The sequence below is a fragment of the Ursus arctos genome, chromosome X, assembly GCF_023065955.2.
Source record: "Ursus arctos isolate Adak ecotype North America chromosome X, UrsArc2.0, whole genome shotgun sequence".
In the NCBI taxonomy this organism is placed as follows: domain Eukaryota; kingdom Metazoa; phylum Chordata; class Mammalia; order Carnivora; family Ursidae; genus Ursus; species Ursus arctos.
Window position 1 is genome coordinate 55,835,452 of NC_079873.1, and position 14,671 is coordinate 55,850,122.

Here is a 14,671-nt window from a genome sequence, read left to right on the forward strand (position 1 = left end):
TGCACTATAATACAATTGTACTTTTTAGAAACCATAGTGGATTAGGGCGATTTACTGTACAAGCAAATAGTCTTCTACATATTCAGTAAACCCTCAGTTAAATCATAGATTGTAGACAAGTTTCTATCCAAATAGCCAAAGTTTCAGCAAATTTATCAAGAAAACTCTTCTATCCAGAATGACTTGTTCTTGTAGAGTTGCAAATGATTGAGATTTTATTGTAAATAGCTGTTTGGGTTTATATTATTAGTAATATGGTAGCTTATTTATATTGTAGATTAAGTAACTGTTTATGGGCTTTATTTGGAAACCCAGCCAGACTTTATTAAGTTGATTCTATGGGAAAATCCATTTTAAATTCCAATCAAGTGATTTAAAAATACTGTGTAGTTGAACTGTGTGAAATTATTGATATTCAAGCATTTTGGACACAAAACAATAATTTCATATAGTTTGGGGCGCCTGGGTGGCTCAATTGTTAAGCATCTGCCTTCAGCTCAGGTCATGATCCCAGGGTCCTGGGATCGAGCCCTGCATCGGGCTCTCTGCTCCGCTGGGAGCCTGCTTCTTCCTCTCCCACTCCCACTGCTTGTGTTCCCTCTCTCACTGGCTGTCTCTCTCTCTCTCTGTCAAATAAATGAATAAAATCTTTAAAAAATAATAATAATTTCATATAGTTCAATCTAAATGTTTTTAAATACAACCCTATGGCACGTTGGAGATGATACATTCATTTGTTAATTTTATATCTAATACATGAATGTATTCTGCAAGACACTAATCATGTACAGTAAGGCTATTGGGTGTAATTGTTCTATGTAAACAATAAATCACAGGATTTTGAAGAAAGTTTGTTTGGAATGGTAAGGCCTTCTTATGTCCCATCCATTTTTTCCCAATTAGAGATGCAGCAGACATGAGGATTCTGGAATTGTTTTTTGAACTAACACTAGGATGAAAATGCAGATTTACTTCTTCTTTTTTAAACCTCAAACAATCTAACCAGTATAATTGGAGATTAATTTTAATAATAGTAATACTAGCAATTATTGAATGCATATTAAATGCTGGATATTGTACTAATCCTACAACTACTTTATGAGCATTGTACTATTATTATCCCTATTTACAGATGAGAAAATTAAGATTTAAATAACTTGTCCAAGGTAACACAGCTGTAAGTGTCAGAGTCAGGATAAGAATCACTCTCAATCCTACTATTCAGTCCACAGTTTACCTCAAGCATATTTTTTTAACCACAAAGAAGTGGGGTGGCTCTGTCAGTTAAGCGTCTGCCTTCAGCTCAGGTCGTGATCCCAGGGTTCTGGGATCAAGCCCCACATTGGGCTCCCTGCTCAGCAGGGAGCCTGCTTCTCCCTCTCCCTCTGCCTGCCACTCCCCCTGCTTATGCTCTCCCTCTTTCTCTGTCAAATAAATAAATAAAATCTTTTTAAAAAGAAGCACTCATACTGCAAGATTATGATTGACTTAAACAAGTATGTATTTAAGCTATGAATATCATTAGTGAAACCAGGCCCATTCACATATGAAACATTGTATTATTATGAGAGATCATCACAAGACAGTAGGGGACTAAGTACCAACATGAGTCTTATATACTACGAGTGCTGTAGGAGTTCTGTGGAGTCTAGGAAAGGAAGAAAATACTTGTGTGCTTTGTCATGGCTAACTCCCAGAAGAATGTTGACATAACTAGTACTATCCAATCATAATTGGATGCATAGCATTCTGGGAACAAACCAAAAGTTCAGCACAAATAAGAATGTGGAAAAGTTGTGGATGTGTAATAATGAAGTCCCAGAGGGAGGAACAACCTGAAGTCTAATTCTGGGCAGACATCAGTACCGTATGTGAGGGAAGTTAGAAATTTGTTTTTTTTTTTTTTAAGATTTTATTTATTTATTCGACAGAGATAGAGACAGCCAGCGAGAGAGGGAACACAAGCAGGGGGAGTGGGAGAGGAAGAAGCAGGCTCATAGCGGAGGAGCCTGATGTGGGGTTCGATCCCATAACGCCGGGATCACGCCCTGAGCTGAAGGCAGACGCTTAACCGCTGTGCCACCCAGGCGCCCCGGAAGTTAGAAATTTGTGACTGAGCTCTCTGAACCCCAGAACTGTGTGGAAAAATGGGACTTGAAGGATTACTTATTAGATATTTGGAGCAGAAGAGAAGGGATTCAGAGATTAACCACAGTTTCATGGTGGGAATGATTGGAATAATGCATCAAAAGTAAAAGGATTTGGGGTAGAGGAGGAGTTAAGATGGTGAAGTAGTAGGGGGACCCTGGGCCTGCCTTATCCCTCAAAAATAGCTAGATCAACAGCAAATCATTTTGAACAACTAGGAAATCGATCTGATAAGAAAACAATTTGCACAATTAGAGGGAGAGAACATGGCAGACACGGGGTTTGGAGATATGAATTGGAGAAAAGAAGCCATGGTGCTGTGGAGGGGAGGGAGCCCTTCTCATGGAGAGAAGTTGGGGAGAGAGCAAGAGAGCAGGAGAGAGAATAGCACATAATGTTCATGCGAGATACCATGGTAGGGGGATCTGCTGGGTCACATTAGGAGAGAATATTCCCCTTCCTGGAGTACATTTGGAAGAGGGTATATTGCCTCTCCAAGGACAAAAGGCCCACCGGGTGGGTGCCATTGAGCAGCCATTCAACTGCAGGGGACAGAGGCACACTGAGGGTAGGTAACCTGGTTGTAGCTTTTTGCTGTGCTTCACCATAGACTTCAGGCACTGGTGCGACCACATGACTGCTTTTCTGGGACAGAACAGTGTCTGGCACAGTACTATGAGTCTCTTCTCTGGGGGAGGGGAGCATATCTGCATCTTGCCCAGTCCCTTAAGAGTTGGAGTTTTGAATACCAGCTGCTGGCCAAAGATAAAACATAGAACTGTGGCCAGACATGCCAATGGCCCAGGCACAGACAGGTTGAGTGCAGGGATCTGACAAAAGCCTGGGACACTGGAGGGGAGATTGTTCACTTTTCTGTGAGGGCCTCCTGAATAGCAATGGCTGGGAGCTCCCCTACCTGGGGCGAGAAGGTGGGGTGATGAGATATTCCACCCCCCCAACCCCCTTCCCCCACCCACTGGCACAATCAGACTTCAGAGAGCAACACAGCGCCTCCAGTGGAGGCTGGACTCACACCAGACCCTGACCCCTGCACCCTACAGGAACATCTTTACTAGGGCAGGTCTGACTATGAGGCAGCACAGCAGGCCTCTCTCTCAGAAGACCAACACAGGCCCCCCACACATGTACAAGCCTACTGATCATAGAGTGCTCCAAAGTGTCAGTTTTACTTCTGGTGGAAAAAGGACCAGGCTTTCTTTCTTTTTTTTTTTTCCTTTTTTAATTTTTATTTTCTTTTTTCTTTTTTTTTTTAAGATTTTATTTATTTATTTGACAGAGATAGAGACAGCCAGCGAGAGAGGGAACACAAGCAGGGGGAGTGGGAGAGGAAGAAGCAGGCTCATAGCGGAAGAGCCTGATATGGGGCTCGATCCCATAATGCCAGGATCATGCCCTGAGCTGAAGGCAGGCGCTTAACCGCTGTGCCACCCAGGCGCCCCTTCTTTTTTCTTTGGAATCAGGCTTCTAGTTTTTTGTTCTTGGTTTGTTTCCTTTTCTCTTTTTTTGGATCATGCTTCTTTTTTTTTCTTTTTTCCTTATTTCTTTTTCTTTGGAATCAGGCTTATAGTTTTTTGTTTGTCTGTTTGCTGTTTTGTTTCTTTTCTTTTTTTCTTGGATCAGGCTTTTTTTTTTGTCAGACTTATCTTAACAAACAAATCAGAGGACACCAAGTTAAAAGTCCAAACACCCACTGCAAGGACAAACTCTGCACATGACTGAACTGTAGAAAAGAGCAGCCAAACACAACAGCAGAGTGCACACAGCATACACAGAAACACTTCCTGAAGCACCAGTCCCTGGACAGTGTATGACACCTTCTTAATATAGTATTACTCTCAGGAGTAGGAAACATAACAAACCTTCATAACACATAGAAGACAGAAACCTAGATAAAATGACAAGATCAGGAATTCTCAAAAGATTGAGAAAAAATCACAGCCAGGGATTTGCTCAAAACAGATATAAGCAATATATCTGAACAAGAATTTAGAACAACCATCATAAGGCAACTAGCTGGGCTTGAAAGAAGCGTAAAAGACACCAGAGAAACTCTGGGTGCAGAGATAAAAGACCTAAAAACTAGTCAGGCCAAAATAAAAAATGCTATAACTAAGATGCAAAACCAACTTGTAATCACAATGAGGGTAGAAAAAGTAGAGGAACAAATAGGTGATATAGAAGATAAAATTATGGAAAATAATGAAGCTGAAAATAAGAGGAAAAGAAAACTATTAGATCATGAATATAGACTTAGGGAACACAGTGATTCCACAAAGCACAATAATATCCATATCATAGGAGTCCCAGAAGAAGAAGGGTGGGAAAGAAGGGCAGAAGGTTTATTTGAATAAATTATAGCTGAAGTCTACAGCCATACCACCCTGAATGTGCCCGATCTTGTCTGAATAAATTATAGCTGAAAACTTCCCTAAACTAGAGAAGGAAACAGCCATTCAAGTCCAAGAGTCACAGGGAACTCCCCTCAAAAATCAACAAAAACACGTCGACACCAAGATATATCATACTGAAACTTACAAAATACAAAAAGAGAGAGAGAGAATTCTGAAAGCAGCTAAGGACAAAAAATCATTAGGCTACAAGGATAGACACATAAGATTAGCAGAAGATCTCTCCACAGAAACGTGACAGGCCAGAAGAAAGTGGCATGATATATTCAACGTGCTAAATGGGAAAAATATGCAGCCAAGAATACTATATCCAGCAAGACTGTCATTCAGAATAGAAGGAGAGAGAAAGAGTTTCCAGGACAAGCAAACACTAAGGGAGTTTATGGACACTAAACCAACTCTGCAAGAAACATTAAAGGGGACCCTTTGAGTGGGAAAGAGAGACCAAAAGCAACAAAGACTAGAAAGAAACAAGGATAATCTACAGAAACAGTGGCTTCACAGGTAATACAATAGCAGTAAATTCGTATCTATCAGTAATTACTCTGTAAATTGTCTAAATGCTCCAATCAAAAGAAGTAAAGTATCAGAATGAATAAAAAAAAAGACCCATCAATATGCTGTTTACAAGAGACTGATTTTAGACCCAAAGACATCTCCAGGTTGAAAGTGAGGGTGTGAAGAATCAACTATCATGGTAATGGACATCAAAAGAAAGCTGGAGTAGCCATACATAATCAGACAAACTAGATTTTAAACCAAAAACTGTAATAAGAGATGAAGAAGATCTAACGATTCTAAATATTTATGCCCTCAACTTGGGAGCACCCAAATATTTAAATCAATTAATAACAAACTTAAGGAAACACATTGATAATAATACAATGACAGTGGTGGACTTTGACACCCCGCTTATATCAATGGGAGATCATCTAAGCAGAAAATCAACAAGGAAACAATGGCTTGGAATGGCACACTAGACCAAATGGACTTAACAGCTATATGCAGAACAATCCATCCTGAAGCAGCATAATACACATTCTTTCCAAGTGCACATAAGACATTCTCCAGAAGAGATCACATACTAAGTCACAAATCAGGCCTCACCCAGTAGAAAAATATTGAGATCATACCATGCATATTTTTAGATCACATCACTATGAAATTTGAAGTCAACCATAAGAAAAAATTTGGAAAGACCATAAACACATGGAGGTTAAAGAACACTCTACTAAAGAACGAATGGGTTAACCAGGAAATTGAAGAAGAAATAAAACAATGTATGGAAGCAAATGAATATGAAAACACAACACTCCCAAGCCTTTGGGATACAGCACAGGTGGTCATAACAGGGAAGTATATAACAATACAGGCCTTACTCAAGAAGCAAGAAAAGTCTCAGATACACAGTCTAACCTCTTAACTAAAGGAGCTGGAAAAAGAACAGCAAATAAAGCCCAAAACCGGAAGAAGAAGGGAAATAACTAAAATTAGAGAAGAAATAAATGATATAGAAATTTAAAAAAAAAAACAAATGGTAGAACAGATCAGTGAAACTATGAACTGGTTCTTTGAAAGAATTAGCAAAATTGATAACCCCCTAGGCCAGATTATCAAAAAGAAAAGACAAAACACCCAAATGAATAAAATCACAAATGAAAGAAGAGAGATCAGAACAAACACCATAGAAATACCAAAAATTATAAGAGAATATTATGAGCAAATATATGTCAACAAATTGGACAATCTGGAAAAAAATGGATAAATTCCTAGAAACATATAAACTACCAAAACTGAAACAGGAAGAAATAGAAAATTTGAACAGACCCATAACCAGCGAAGAAATTAAATCAGTAATCAAAAATCTCCCAACAAACAAGAGTCCCGATGGCTTCCTAGGGGAATTTTACCAAATACTTAAAGAAGAATTGATACCTATTTTTCTGAAGCTGTTCCAAAAAAATAGAAATGGAAGGAAAACTTCCAAACTCACTCTAGGAGGCCAGCATTACCTTGATCTGAAAACCAAAGACCCCACTGAGAAGGAGAATTACAGACCAATAGCCCTGTTGAACATGGATGCAAAAATTCTCAACATGATACTACTCAATAGGATCCAACAGTACATTAAAAGGATTATTCCACACAACCAAATGGGATTTATCCTTGGGCTGCAATGGTGGTTCAATATCCACAAATCAATCAATGTGATACACTGCATAAATAAAAGAAAGGACAAGAACCATATGATCCTCTCAATAGATGCAGATAAAGCATTTGACAAAGTGATAAAAATCCCTCAAGAAAGTAGGTATAGAAGGAACATAGCTCAACATAATAAAGGCCATATACGAAAGACCCACAGCTACTGTCAACCTCAATGGGGAGAAACAGAGCTTTTCCCCCAAGGTGAGGAATACAACAGGGATGTCCACTCTCATCATTGTAGTTCAACATAGTACTGGAACTCCTAGCGTCATCAATCAGACAACAAAAAGAAATAAAAGGCATCCAAATGGGCAAGGAAGAAGTCAAACTTTCACTCTTACCAGAAGACATGATACTCTATGTAGAAAACCCAAAAGACTCCACCAAAAAATCAATAGAAAGGATTCATGCATTCAGCAAAGTGTCAGGCTATAAAATCAGCATACCAAAATCTGTTGCATTTCTATACACCAATAATGAAGCACCAGAAAGAGAAATCAAGGAGTAGGTCCCATTTACCACTGCATCTAAAATCATAAGACACCTTGGAATAAACCTCACCAAATGGTAAAAGATCTGTACTCTGAAAACTATAAAACACTGATGAAAGAAACTGAAGATGACACAAAGAAGTGGAAAAACTTTACATGCTCATGGATTGGAAGAACAAATATTGTTAAAATGTCTATACTACCCAAAGCAATCTACACATTCAGTGCCATCCCTATCAAAATACCACTAGCATTTTTCACAGAGCTAGAACAAACAATCCTAAAATTTGTATGGAACCACAAAAGATCCCAAATAGCCAAAGTAATGTTGAAAAAGAAAACCAAAGCTGGAGGCATCACAGTCCCAGACTTCAAGGTATATTACAAAGCTGTAATCATCAACAAAGTATGGTACTGGCACAAAAACGGACACACAGATCAATGGAACAAAACAGAGAACCCACAACTGTATGGTCAGCTAATCTTCAACAAAGCAGGAAAGAATATCCAGTGGAAAAAAGACAGTCTTTTCACCAAAGGGTGTTGGAAAAACTGGACAGCAACACACAGAAGAATGAAACTGGACCACTTTCTTATACCTATATACAAAAATAAATTCAAAATGGATGAAAGACCTAAATGTAAGACAGGGAACCATCAAATTACTAGAGGAGAAAACAGGCAGCAACCTCTTTGACCTTGGCCACAGCAAATTCTTACTAGGCATGTCTCCGGAGGCAAGAGAAACAAAAGCAAAAATGAACTTTTGGGACCTCATAAAGATAAAAAGTTTCTGCACAGCAAAGGAAACAATCAATAAAACTAAACAGCAACCAATGGAATGGGAGAAGATATTTGCAAATGACATATCTGATAAAGGGCTAGTATCAAAAAACCTATAAAGAACTTAATCAAACTCAATACCCAAAAAATAAAGTCCAGTTAAGAAATGGGCAGAAGACATGAACGGACATGGGTAGTAAGGAGGGCACGTATTACATGGTGCACTGGGTGTTATACGCAACTAATGAATCATTGAACTTTACATCAGAAACCAGGGATGTACTGTATGGTGACTAACATAATATAATAAAAAAACATTTTAAAAAAATGGGCAGAAGACATGAACGGACATTTCTCCAAAGAAGGCATCCAGATAGCTAACAGACACATGAAAAGATGCTCAACATCACTCATCATCAGGGAAATACAAATCAAAACCACAAGGAGATACCACCTCACAGCTGTTCTGAATGGCTGAAATTAACAGTATAGGAAAACAACAGATGTTGGCAAGGATGCAGAGAAAGGGGAACACTTTTGCATAGTTTGTGGGAATGCAAACTGGTGCAGCCACTCTGGAAAACAGTATGGAGGTTCCTCAAAAGCTAAAAAATAGAACTACCCTACCACCTAGCAAATGTACTACTAGTTATTTATCCAAAGGATCCAAAGTGCTGATTCAAAGGGGCACATGCACCCCATTGTTTATAGTGGCACCATCAACAATAGCCAAATTATGGAAAAAGCCCAAATGTCCATTGACTGATGAATGGATAAAGAAGATGTGGTATATATATTCAATAAAAGATTACTCAGCAATCAAAAAGAATGAAATCTAGCCATTTGCAACAATGTGGATAGAACTACAGTGTATTATGCTGAGTGAAATAAGAGTCAGTCAGAGAAAGACAAATACATGATTGCACTCATATGTGGAATTTAAGAATCAAGACAGATGAACATAGGGGAAGGGAAGGAAAAATAAAATAAGATAAAAACAGAGAGAGAGGCAAACCATAAGGGACTCTTAACTATAGAGAACAGACTGATTGTTGCTGGAGCAGAGGTCAGTGGGGGGGATGGGCTAAATGGGTGATGGGCATTAAAGAGGCAACTTGTTGGGATAAGCACTGGGTGTTATATGTAAGTGATGAATCACTAAATTCGTCTGAGACCAATACTACACTATATGCTAAAAAAATAATAATAACTGATGGCAGTGATGGCACATCCATATCATGAAATACAATGTGGCCATTAAACATAAAGACATAGAGCTATTTGGACCATAGAATATATATTTTTGAATGAAGAAAACAGGCTATAAGCAGTATAAAACCAAATGAAAATAATCTCACTTATATAAAAAATATATGTACAGAAATATAATGGTGGTTATCTAGGAGAGATGAGATTTTTTATTTTTACTTTATTCTTTATATTTTTATATTGTTTAAAGTTTTGCAATAAAAATAGGGGTGCCTGGGTGGCACAGCGGTTGGGCGTCTGCCTTCGGCTCGGGGCGTGATCCTGGAGTTCTGGGATCGAGCCCCACGTCAGGCTCCTCCACTGGGAGCCTGCTTCTTCCTCTCCCACTCCCCCTGCTTGTGTTCCCTCTCTCGCTGGCTGTCTCTATCTCTGTCGAATAAATAAATAAAATCTTTAAAAAAAAAGTTTTGCAATAAAAATAAAGCTAAGTTATCCCCCCCCCAAAAAAAATTAAATATATTTGTAGAGTGGAGGAGAAGATGGGCTCAGGTTTTAGACACACTGATCTAAGGTAATGTTAGACTGTCTACAGAAAGCCAGTTTTTTTATGTTGGCTGTGGTTGACTGGGGTCAACCTTTGACTCATCTGCTTTTTATTTTTGTAGATGGCCCTTCTGAATTTCTTCTTCCCTGAAGAAAAATCATACTCTGAAGAGGAAAGTAGGCATGTTCGCCGCAATAAAAGAAGCAAAAGCAATGAAGGTGCGGATGGTAAGTCTGTTTGGGTGATCTTTTATCACATGTTGTGATAAATGACAAGTACCCTTCTGAGAACTACCTTCTCAAGTGTTCTTCACTGTCTCACATATTGTCCATAGACCAAAGGTCACAGAAGTGTTTTCCCAGCCTAATCTACAAATCAGTCCATAAAGCTTGACATAAAGCTGGCTATACAAGGATCCTCTCTTCTCCAACCCCAGATATTTTCAGTCCTTTCACAGTATATCTGAGAGCCATGGTAACATTTATATCTCTCAAGATCACACTCCATAAGGACCTCATTTCTCCTGGGGACACCCCATATCTAAGTCCACCAAGAGGATTCAGTCCTATTCTTGGAAGTGTCGTGGTAGCACTTGCACGATGTGTTAATCCCAATGGTAATCATGTCAATGTTGGTATCAGCCACCATGCTCAAACATGAATTAGAGCTTTTAGAATTCATCTATAAGCTCCTTGAGGGTAGGGGTTCATTTATCTTTGTATAACTCTAGAATCTAGCCTAGTACCTGGCAAATTGTTGGTGTTTGATGATGTTGATGATGTTGATTTCCTTTTCAGCAAGATTATGATGTGCCATTAAAACCTTTCTTACTGAGGGTGAAACAGTTTTGAGTTAACTAGCTATGCATTTTGTGGGGCATAACAAAATGTTGCACTAGCTCCTGGGCAGGGTCTTTGAATGTTGTTTCAATGTCACTCTGTCAAATGACAAAATGTACCTCCTTGGCACAGGAATTTGTAGAATGCAGAGCTCTGGACTGCTGCAAAGCCATCTGGATTTAAAGACAGCATGTGTCTGGCTACATCTGCCAAAGATATATGTCAGGTGGGGGTTAGAAAACAATATGACTATCTAAAGATGAAAATGAGATTTTTAAGCTGATATTTGTCAATATGAGTAAGGGCCAATGACGGAAGCAGTTCCAGAAGGTAGGAGCTATTGAAGGAATGGGGCCAGGAATTTGTCAGTAGGAGCAAGAAGGTGTAGAATTAAATGAAATCTGAAAAGGGCTCACAACAAGAACTCTGTAATAAAAAAGGACAGCCAGAGAAATATGACAAGTGGAATGTTCTAGTCTCTGGAGGTGGCAGCATTATTGAGCACTTGAATGGAGAACTGGACCAGTGGGGCCATTCTTTAGAGCAGACACTTTACATATAATTGGTGGCCAAGTTCAAGCCTAGGAAATGTGGTCCATGAAGTAAAAGGCACCCATTATTCATATATGCAGCCAGTTTCCTGGAAGTCTTCAGAAGGCTATGGTAAAGCTGAGAACTGAGAATCATTGTCCTTTTCCTCTCCTAATCATCTCACCCTTTGATACATGTAGGTTTTTCTCTCTTCAACTCGTCCCCTGAGGCTATTTCTAGAACCACCAAATCTTTCATATTCCCTGGTTGCTAAGGAGGAGAGGGGAGGGTGCTAAGAGCAATATTACCTTCTGCAGGGGGCATGGTCTGCAGTGGGAAGTCTTATATATTCTAAAGTATACCTCTTCATCTGGTCTCCCAAGTTTTCTCTTAAAGAAGGAAGATTCTTCCTCTCTCCCAAACCACTTTATCTGGATCTCTGCTACTGATCTCCTTTATAGTGTTTATTCTGTTTTGATATGAAGTATTTCTTTCTCTCTGGACAAGGCAGAAGCTTCTCTTATTAATTTGTAGCACTCCTTATCTCATTTTCTCCTGGTCTGATAGTCACTAGATTTTAGTCACTATGTGTTCATGCCCAATTTCTAATGCAATACCAGACATTTTTCTTCTTTTTTTAATTTAAATTCAAGTTAGTTAACATATAGTGTAGTATTGGTCTCAGGAGAAGAATTTAGTGATTCATCACTTACATATCCCAGTGCTCATCCCAACAAGTTCCCTCTTTAATGCCCATCACCCATTTAGCCCATCCCCCCCACTGACCTCCCCTCCAGCAACCGTCAGTCTGTTCTCCATAGTTAAGAGTCCCTTATGGTTTGCCTCCCTCTCTGTTTTTATGTCATTTTATTTTTCCTTCCCTTCCCCTATGTTCATGGACAATAAATAAAACTGGTGGTGGTAAATGTTGTGGAAAGAAATATAGCAGAGGAAAAGGGAGAGAAAGTCACATTATTTGCTGCAAAGTTATCAGGGAGGGTCCCTTTAATAAGGAAACATTTGAGAAGAGTTCGGAGGGAAATGAAGGTATGGGCCCTGCATATATTTTGAGGAGGAGGAGAGAGGGAAGAAATAGTAAATGCAAATGCTCTCTAGCAGAAAATTTCTTGGTATGTTCTAGAAAGATCAGTATGGCTAGGAGCAGAGTGGGCAAGAAAGAGAGGGAAGGAAATGAGATCAGTGGGCAAAGTCAAATATAGACCCTTGTAAGACAAGATAAGGACTCTGCCATTTATACTGTGTAAGATGGGGACCAATTAGAGGATTTTGAGCAGAGATTCAACAAGATCTGGCCTCTGTTTTAACAGAATCCCTCTTTCTGCTGTATTGAAAATAGCTATAAGCAATGTTCGTGGGAATGCAAACTGGTGCAGCCACTCTGGGAAACAATATGAAGATTCCTCAGAAAGTTAAAAATAGAACTACCCTATGATCCAGCAATCCCACTACTGGGTATTTTCCCAAAGAATACAAAAGCACTCTGTTTGTAGCAGCATTATTCACAACAGCCAAGATATAGCAGCAGCCCAAGTTGATGAATGGATAAAAAATGGATAAAAAAGATGTGGTATATATACACAGTGGAATATCATTCAGCCATAAAAAATGATGAAATCCTCCATTTGCAATGACGTGGATGGAGCTAAAGAGTATAATGCTAAGCGAAATAAGTAGGAGAAAGAAAAATGCCATATGATTTCATTCATATGCGAAATTTAAGAAACAAAACAAATGAGCAAAGGAAAAATGAGAGAGACAAACAAGAAACAATCTATGGAGAGCAAAGTGATGGTTATCAGAGGGGAGGTGCCCGGGGAAATGGGGATTAAGGGGGGAACTTGCCATGATAAGCCCCAGGTGATGTATGGAATTAGTGATCACTATATTGTACACCTGAAACTAATATAACATTGTATGTTAACTATACTGGAATTAAAATAAAAAATTAATAAAATAAATGATAAAATCGATGCAGGAAGAAAGAACAGAAGCAGGATGACCTTTTAGGGGAGTATACCAATAATCCAGGGAAAAGATGAGGTTGCTTTAGACCAGGATGGGGACAATGTGAGTGGTAAGATAGTGGTCAGATTCTAGATAGATTTCAAAAGAATAGCTGGCAGGATTGTCAGATTGATTAGATAAGTAGTATGACAGACCGAGAAGAGCCAAGGATGACCCCACAGTTTTGGACTTAAGGTACTGGACTAGTAGAATTACCATTTTTGAGAAACAGGGGAGATACAGGGTAAAGTGGTACAGAGAAAGAATCAAGAATACAGTCAGGTAAAAATGGAGGAGCAGGAGGTTTAGAATGGGTCTAAGCTTAAGTGACTGTCAACTGAATATAGACTGCTATATGCATAAGACATTATACATGAACCTAATGGTAACCACAAATCAAAAACCTATAATAGATACACAAAAAATATAAAGGAATCCAAGCACATCACTAAATAAAGCCATCAAACCATGAGGGAAGAGAGCAAGAGAAGAAAGGAAAAGAAAAGAACTAAAGAAGAGGGGCACCTGGGTGACTCAGTCAGTTAAGCATCCGACATCTGTTCAGGGCATGATCTCAGGGTTCTGAGATTCAGCACTGCATCAGGCTCCCCATTTAGTGGGGAGTCTGCTTGTCCCTCTGGCCCTCCCCCCACTCCAGCACTTGCTCTTGCTCTCTCTCTCTCAAATAAATAAATAAAATATTTTTAAAAAACAAATAAAGAAAGAAAAGAACTAAAAAAAAACACAAAACAAGTAACAAAATGGTACTAAGTATATACCTATTTATAATTACTTTGAATGTAAGTGGACTAAATGCTCCAATCATAAGACATAGGTGACTGAATGTATAAAAAAGCAATGCTGCCTATAAGAGACTAATTTCAGACCTAAGGAGTCATGCAGATTGAAAGTGGAGGGATGGAAAAATATTTACCATGTAAATGGAAGCAAAAAGGAAACTGAGGTAGCAATAGTTCTATCAGAAAAATCAGACTTAAAGACAAAGACTGTAACAAGAGACATAGATGGACACTACATAGGGGCGCCTGGGTGACTCAGTCAGTTAAATGTCTGCCTTCAGCTCAGGTCATGATCCCAGGGTCCTGGGATCATGGGCTCCGAACTTGGTGGGGAGTCTGCTTTTCCCTTAACTTCTCTGTGTGCTTCCTCGTGTGCTCTCTCTCTCTCTCAAATAAATAATTCTTAAAAAAGAAAAAGAGAGAAAGAAAGAAAGAAAGAAAGAAAGAAAGAAAGAAAGAAAGAAAAGCCTTGTTTAAAAAAAAAAGAAGAAAGATACTACATAATGATAAAGGGAACAATCCAACAAGAGGATATAACGATTGTAAATATTTATGTACCCAATATAGGACTACCTAAATACAAAAGGTAATTGTTAACAGATATAAAAAAAGAAACCAACAGTAATAAAATAATAATAGAGGACTTTAAGACCCCACTTACAAC

General features: G+C 38.8%; 1 protein-coding gene across 5 annotated transcripts in view; it reads left to right on the forward strand.

Annotated features, from left to right (window-relative positions):
* The window catches only part of EDA (ectodysplasin A), a 428,098-nt gene that overhangs the window by 291,493 nt on the left and 121,934 nt on the right, over positions 1–14,671 (forward strand). For 4 of the 5 annotated variants that reach the window (XM_048213337.2, XM_048213338.2, XM_026485790.4 and 1 more), the window contains exon 2: positions 9,934–10,039. In XM_048213337.2, the coding sequence (XP_048069294.1) occupies positions 9,934–10,039 (106 nt within the window). The remainder of the gene's footprint in view (positions 1–9,933; positions 10,040–14,671) is intronic. The other variant, XM_057312252.1, reaches the window with a different exon arrangement.